Source organism: Electrona antarctica (genome assembly GCF_951216825.1).
Source record: "Electrona antarctica genome assembly, chromosome: 7".
Classification (NCBI taxonomy): domain Eukaryota; kingdom Metazoa; phylum Chordata; class Actinopteri; order Myctophiformes; family Myctophidae; genus Electrona; species Electrona antarctica.
In genome coordinates, this window is record NC_136812.1 from 22,230,610 (window position 1) to 22,238,539 (window position 7,930).

At 42.2% G+C, this 7,930-nt stretch overlaps 1 protein-coding gene across 1 annotated transcript in view; it reads right to left on the bottom strand.

Annotated features, from left to right (window-relative positions):
- Positions 1–3,919: 3,919 nt before the first annotated feature.
- cp (ceruloplasmin) overlaps positions 3,920–7,930 on the bottom strand; it is a gene marked incomplete at its 5' end in the record, with an annotated part of 22,317 nt that continues 18,306 nt past the window's right edge. Inside the window, 5 exons of the mRNA XM_079505426.1 lie at positions 3,920–4,238; positions 4,639–4,744; positions 4,942–4,998; positions 5,289–5,428; positions 6,190–6,281. Coding sequence (XP_079361552.1) covers positions 4,216–4,238; positions 4,639–4,744; positions 4,942–4,998; positions 5,289–5,428; positions 6,190–6,281 — 418 coding nt within the window. The 3' untranslated portion in view covers positions 3,920–4,215. The remainder of the gene's footprint in view (positions 4,239–4,638; positions 4,745–4,941; positions 4,999–5,288; positions 5,429–6,189; positions 6,282–7,930) is intronic.

A 7,930-nucleotide genomic window follows, 5' to 3' on the forward strand; every position in this document is an offset into this window, starting at 1 on the left:
TGAACTACTATGTGCTTCAGTAGGCCTAATAAATCAGGTTATAAGAATGCACTGTTTATTAGAATTCCACATCTGCGCCCAGAATCACAGCTACTGTATAACAGATGGATTTTACGATTCTACAAATCAGGACGCTGAGCCCGGCATGAGCCTTTCTCAGCGGCCTGATGACAGGCGATGCCTTGCTAGGCGGCCTGATGATAGGCAATACCGATAGGCTGGCCTTAGACCTTCTTTTTGCGCTTCCTGAACCTACTGTGGACTAGTTGACTTGGACTTTAGCTATTCTTGAGCCACCCACGGACTATACGCATTACGCACCTTGAACAATGTTGCACCTTGAATAGCGTTGCATCTTGAGAACGGCTGTAAGCCTGTAAATAAGAGCGAGACCCTACAGTTGTGCCGTTTGTAAATTAGCTAAGAGAGAACCTACGAGTGTTGTGTGTGGAACAAGCTGCCTTGATCTCCTTGGAAAAATTGGAACTACCGGTATGCACAAAAACGAAGGCAAACCCTATGGAAACTATATTGAAGTCCATTTGACCATGCTAAATTCCAATTTTGTGCATCTCTAGTGGTTTCCTTTACTCTTGAAATAATATTTATTAGTATGATGATGATGATCAATTAACCAGAATAAACAAATAATTCCCCAGACACCTTTTACATGCAAAAAAGGGTATACTGAGGTTCTGAAAGAAAATCTATCACATTGTATTATTAGCCAGTTTATCTCAGGTTTCCACTCGGAATTCACACCTGGCCCCATACTAATTAATGGCTCGACAGTAATCATGTCATTAATTAAGCCAGTATAAAACCAGCCTAGGGAGCCTAGTGCCGGAGAGAATGGCCTGCAGGAGGTACCAGCCAGCTGCTTCAGAGTAGTGTTCTCAGATACCAGCCGATCACGTCTAATATGCCTTCTGCCCAGGCAGGCACAACAAGACAGCAGCACTGACACAAGACTAAACACAAACAAGTGGAATCTGCTTTATTTTTATTTTGTGGGTGGTTTAGATCAGGTTACAACTTCGGACTGAGATGGATCTCCTGAAATCCGATTTGAAACCATGCACCTCTGAATGTGGCTCAATTGGTCGCATAAAAATACGATTCCATGTGACTTTTTTTGTTTGTTTAGACTTATTAAATAAGTCAAATAGGATTCCAATCTGGATGTGGCACAGGTCTGATTCAGGCTGGATTAGGCTGCCAGTGTAAATGGGGCCTTAGCAACAGTTGGCAGAGGAGATTGTGTGCACATCTTGTGCCTGTATTTAGGCCAGGTGCTGGACATCAACAAAAGCCTTACGGTTGTAGGTCCTCGCCTCTCCACGGACCTGCAGTGCAGTCAGTGACTCCACCACCCTGCTCCTCTTGTACTTCCTCCAGATCCAAGAGAGACTTGAACTATTCTGTTACATTCTCGTTATCCTACAAAGAAATGCAAAGAATTAACCAACAAGGGAAGCTGTATTATTGTAAACTGAATCAAGCTAGTCAGATACATTGTATATTGGCCTTGTTGGGTGGAAACCTTGTATGTCCAAAACCATTACATATCAGGAAATGTAAAAAAAATAACATGTGTTCCAATGGATCCAAATAAGTCATTATTTAGTAACAAGCTGTTGTTAATACGTTTTATTGGTTCAGTATTATAAAACACTCACACTCAGTCAAGTAAACATACTTAGTTACTTTCCACCACTGGTAATAAGTATGCAGAATGTCCCATTACACTGTTATTTTAGAGTATTTAGAAAAAATAAACTGGTCTTTTCTTTTAAAATATTTGCAGAGAAATTTTGACACCTCATGATGTAAGATCAACACACTTGATCGGAGCCATAACCCACCACGCATGTCGGGAGCCATGAGTGATTTTTAACCCGCAGCACGTGTGAGTCTTAACCAGCCACACAGGTCTGACTAACGGGATGTCTGACTTATGGGCAGTCCCCCAACTTCATGGGAGGAATCAAAACTAACTAGAGAACTCCCACACTGACTGAAACTAAAATACAAACAAGGACAAACTGTCAGGAACATGGACAAACAGGTAACCAACCTAAACATACACTCAGTCCCATTAAATACCCAAAGTCACATTAATACAAACTTGCCATAGCAGGTTGGTCAGTGGCGATGGCAGTCTCTCACCATGGCAGCAGCAGGGCAGGAGAGAGGAGATGGGCAAGGGGGAAATAGAGGCGTGGAATGGGAGTACTAGGCCATCTCAGGGGCAAAACCAGGTGAAAGCACTCAAGACAATCAGGGAGAGGGGAGAGAAAATTGGCTTAGAGGGTAATTAGGAGCTAGGAATGGGAGGAGTCAGGTCTACAACCTACTGTATGAATTTAGAGGTAAATTTGTTCTAAATGCAATTCTTCGATTGACATTGTATGACCGGATGAAGTATGACAGGATGAAGTAGATCACCAGCTCTTCCACAAGTTGGACAAATTTTGTTTCCAAAAATCAAATGCATTGAACATAATTTGTGTGTGTGAGTAAATTCTCAATAACAAAACAAAGATTGTTGGTAGTAAATTACTATGTATTCCGAAGCCAGTAATTGAAAACCAATCTTTTTAAGTGCATACAGCTCAGTAGGTAGGTACACCCACTGAGAGCTTGATTAAGGGGGGAAAAGTCTGGCATTTGATAACAATTAATGCACACTTATATTGCTTACGAGCAGGGGTCATCGCCATGTTAGCTTGTGGGGGGTCCTTACAAATAAAATGCTGGAGAAAGACTATACTAGTTGCACTCCTAATACGCCAGTGTTAAATATGTCATACATATTCTGAAGAAAACCTGGAGACTTGACATTCAGTAAATACATCCAGTCTTATCTATGTCTTATCAATTTGCCACGGACAAGACCAGTCTTTGCAACGGACACATTTGCCCATGTACAGACACATTGATGACCCCTAACAAGCATTACGAGCATTATTGATTGATTTGATTGATTGATTGATTGGTAAATGGTGAATTTATATATCGCCTTTATCCAAGGCGCTTTACATAGTTGTGCATTACATTCACCCATTCACACACACATTCATACACCGATGGCGGCGGAAACCATGCAAGGCACCACCAGCACATCAGGAGCAATTTGGGGTTCAGTGTCTTGCTCAAGGACACTTTGACACTAAACTCTGGGGGAGCCCGGGTTCGAACTGGCAACCTTGTGGTTACCATCCAGCCACTCTACCACTCTACCCCTGAGCCACCGCAGCCTCCATTGATTGATTGATTGATTAATTGAATGATTGAATGAATCATTCTGTGGCTGTAATTGGCAGACCTTCTCCTTCTCCAGATTAGCAGGCTCTGTGAATGAATCCTGCTGTACGTAGCTACCAGTGTTTCTGGGAACAGGGACTTGGGACATATACACGTCTACACCTTGTGCCCAGCCAAACAGAGTGGTTTACATGCTGTTTGACATGCGTGGACTGGAGTGTGTGGTAACATCAGAAAGACATGTGAAGCCTAGCTTAGGCACTGTATTCTAATTAGGAATAGGACACATTGCAAAACAAGATCCAACTTTAAAAAGTGGCGTGAATTCTTTTCAGATGTCAGGAAATGAGGATTTTGTTTATTGTCAGTGTTGCACCTTCACGTTTGTGTTGCATCTCTGTGTATCTACAGCACCACCATGGGGTCAAACAGGGAAGTGATGCTCTCTCTTTCTCTCTTCAAGGCATTATATTGATTTTAAGTGGAAAACGCATTTTATGTTTCATTGAATTATACAGTGCTTCATCATATTTTACATTCTCCTGTCTCTCATTTGGAAAGCAATTATAGCCAAAGGTCTGTGGAAAATGTTTGAATAATAATGTTATATTCATTATTTTTATTACATACATCGTTCAGGTCGGGTCACATACTGTACATTGAAATGTCAATAAAATACAAATACAATGAAATTACTTGAAATTAGACAATACTGTACGCAGGTGCATCCAGCCCAGCATGCTACAGTATAATGATGAGCATAATAACAATCATTTATATTTCATGTTATTTTACTAAATGTGCAGCAACAGTTACTGCAGCTACATTTGGGTTTGCCATGGTTTCATGGCAATTTAAGTTCTAAAGTGTAATTTACATAGACAGGTCAACAGCTGAGTCTGTTTCATTTCTGACTGTGTCTGGGCCTTACTCGTCTGCTCCGTCTGCTCAGCCAAAGAATCCTCTTCTTGCTGTGTTTGTTTACAGAGACAGAAAAAACACTATCACTGATCAGTAACACACACTCACTCTCTCTCTCTCTCTCTCTCTCTCTCTCTCTCTCTCTCTCTCTCTCTCTCTCTCTCTCTCTCTCTCTCTCTCTCTCTGTCTTACATATGTGCTAATTGCTGCCTTCACAGGGCAGCATCATGCTGGCTTTGTTTGGTAATGTGTAAATAAACAAGCCAGCATTAATGGCAAATCGTCTTTAAGCCACTATTGCCTAATTTCTGTATAAAAAGCGCTATACAGCGCACACACACACACACACACACACACACACACACACACACACACACACACACACACACACACACACACACACACACACACACACACACACACACACACACACACACACATAGTCTGCACCTTTTTCTTTAACAGTGTATAGAGTCTCCATGCCACCTATGATGTGGTCAGCAACATGACAGTGGAACAGCCAGGTACCAGCATATGCAGGACGCATCTTCACCGTCTAAAGAAGACAAGAAACACTTCTAGTGGGTTGTGCTTTTTTACCATACAAAATGTTTGAAGAATTCATTATTGTTTATGTTTAAATAAGTTTAAAAGACCAAACATCTGTTTGTTGTGTTTCCTGTTTCAATCATGTGTTATAGGTCACAAATGTGTGTGTGTGTGATTCAAGGTGAGCGCAGACGAGGATTATACCTGGAACGTCGCTGGCAACAGGTCAAACGCATCAGTACGATGAGGACCTCCACCCAGCTGGAGAAGGAGAGGACGAGGAAGGCAGAGGTTAAGGAGATAAGTCTAAGAATATTAAATGACCCTATAGGGCAATTTTTACACTCCCAGTTCATTTCGCTGTGTAGTTAATGTTAAGTGAGGTAGAAGGAATGCAGTTAGTGCTATGACTTTGCGTGGGTGTGGGCGTGTGTGTGTGTGTGTGTGTGTGTGTGTGTGTGTGTGTGTGTGTGTGTGTGTGTGTGTGTGTGTGTGTGTGTGTGTGTGTGTGTGCGTGTGTTGCTGTGTTTGCGTGTGTACTGTAGGCCTACCTTATATTCCACACTGTGGCCATGCCAGTGGGCTGTGTGTATGTCCACTTCACTGCCCATTGCCATCAGATACCAGTAAACCTTATCACCCACCTCCATGTTCAAACCAACCAGGTTACTGTACATGAGGCCATTAATCGCTGCACATAGACAGAGAAAACACACACACACGTTAAATAGACAAATTGGGGAGTCCGGTGGGTGGCACAGGGGTAAAGTTCCTGCCCACCGCCATGGAGACTCGAGTTTGCGTGTTTCGAGTACACGCAGATTAGACACACCAACGCAACGGACCGACATGCGGAAACAGCGGTCGGACTTGCGGTCGAGCATGCGCTGCTCCCGTGCTTGTGGTTAGGGTTAGGTTAGGGAGGTATATTGTCGCTCTAATGACAGTTGGACCAATAGTAGGTGTAAACTAAAGCCTGTACCCATTCCTTCACCGGCTTGGCGAGGCATTCCAAAGAACGAAAAACAACCCATGAAGGGAGGAGCTGGAAGGAGCTCCGCGGCTTGTGATTGGGCCGTCAGTGGGGTAGGGAGCACTCGGACGGTGCTGAGTCGCCTCAAGCAAACTTCGCAACGTTCAACACGGCAACTCGCTCACTCTAGCTCGCTCAGTGGTGTCTCTCGTGGCTCAAGTTCGCTTGAGATGGCGTCCCTCTGTCACGGTCTATGGTGAAAGTCCCTCCCTTTGTGGGGCAGAAAACTGTGTCGCGGTTGAGTCATGTTCCACTACATATGCGTTATGCCGTGTTGTCTAGTGTGTGTGCGTGTAGTGTGTGTAGTGCGTGCGTGCGTGCGTGCGTGCGTGCGTGCGTGCGTGCGTGCGTGCGTGCGTGCGTGCGTGCGTGCGTGCGTGCGTGCGTGCGTGCGTGCACATGGCACACGTGCACCTCACCATGCATCTTGTTACTCTCTATGAATTCTTCATCATCCTTCAGATTGCTGGGAGGGTTCCTGATGTGGGCTCTAATGTTATCATCCAGGTACCTTAAAAACCATAATAGTGGTAGAAGGACGAGAGACAAGAGCAAGAAACTAAGTATTGGTTCCTGATATAAACCATATTACATCTGGTAAATAACCGATCATTCCCTGTTCAGAACAAACTGATATAAACCATCACATCTGGTAAATAACCGATCATTCCCTGTTCAGAACAAACTGATATAAACCATCACATCTGGTAAATAACCGATCATTCCCTGTTCAGAACAAACTGATATAAACCATCACATCTGGTAAATAACTGATCATTCCCTGTTCAGAACAAACTGATATAAACCATCACATCTGGTAAATAACCGATCATTCCCTGTTCAGAACAAACTGATATAAACCATCACATCTTGTAAATAACCGATCATTCCCTGTTCAGAACAAACTGATATAAACCATCACATCTGGTAAATAACTGATCATTCCCTGTTCAGAACAAACTGATATAAACCATCACATCTGGTAAATAACTGATCATTCCCTGTTCAGAACAAACTGATATAAACCATCACATCTGGTAAATAACTGATCATTCCCTGTTCAGAACAAACTTCCATTAAACAGCAGAAATGGGAGGCTTATCATGGCAACGCCAGTACTGTACTTGTGAATGTGTGTACAAAATTGAAAGTGCAATTTCTGCAATGTAGAAATAAAAGTCCAGTATCTAAATTTACTTGAGTAAAAGTACAAAGGTATTGGTATCAAAATGTAGTAACTTAAAGTACCAGAAGTACTCATTGTGCATAATGTCCCTTTTCACAAGTTTTCAAATGTATTTTGAAAATAGCAGATCTACGATGAAATACTCCAATGAAGTAAAAAATACCTAAACATACTTAAAGGACCACTTCACCACTTTTCAACCTATCTTATAGGTACTCATATAAGTATCATGATAAAATGGCAAAAAGAAATTCTACTCAGTCTGTGTCTCATGGGAGGGCTGTGGCCTTTCAGAAACCCGTCCACCAGTGACATCATCGATGGGGAATCCAAGCAAATAGAAACTGCAGGCTTTCTAGTCCTGAAAAGTTGCAATGCGGAAATGGAAGCCATCGTTCTCATGATAATAAAAATCTAAATATTTTTGTTTGTTTAAAAAAACAATCTGCCTAACGATGATGTCACTTGAGTTTCTGAACTGCCCACAGCCCTCCTATGAGACACAGACTGAGTAGAAAAAAATGGTGCCATTTTATCATGATTATTACTGAGGACCTATTATATGAAGATAGGTTGAAAAGTGGTGAAGTGGTCCTTTAAGTACAGTACTTGAATAAATGTACTTCAGTTAGTTTTACACCAATGCTCCATATGGTAGATTGGAGTCAACTCACGCTTTATACCGCTGTCTTTTATGTTGACGCGTTGTGAGCTTATACAGTAGATCTACTCTAGAGATATTTTCTACGAATGTTTCCCCAGAATACGGATCGGGTTATAAGTGGTTAAGAATACCATTTCCTGAGGACATCAAGTGATTTGTCATTAAGCAATGAATTCATGTTTTCTTTATCACATGCCAAACCGGCCATGTCCAATGAGTAGCATAATTTCTATTTCCATTTAAGATTTATATCACATTGGATTTGTCGCACACTCTCAATGAGACTTTTCACATGTTGTTCGTCACACAA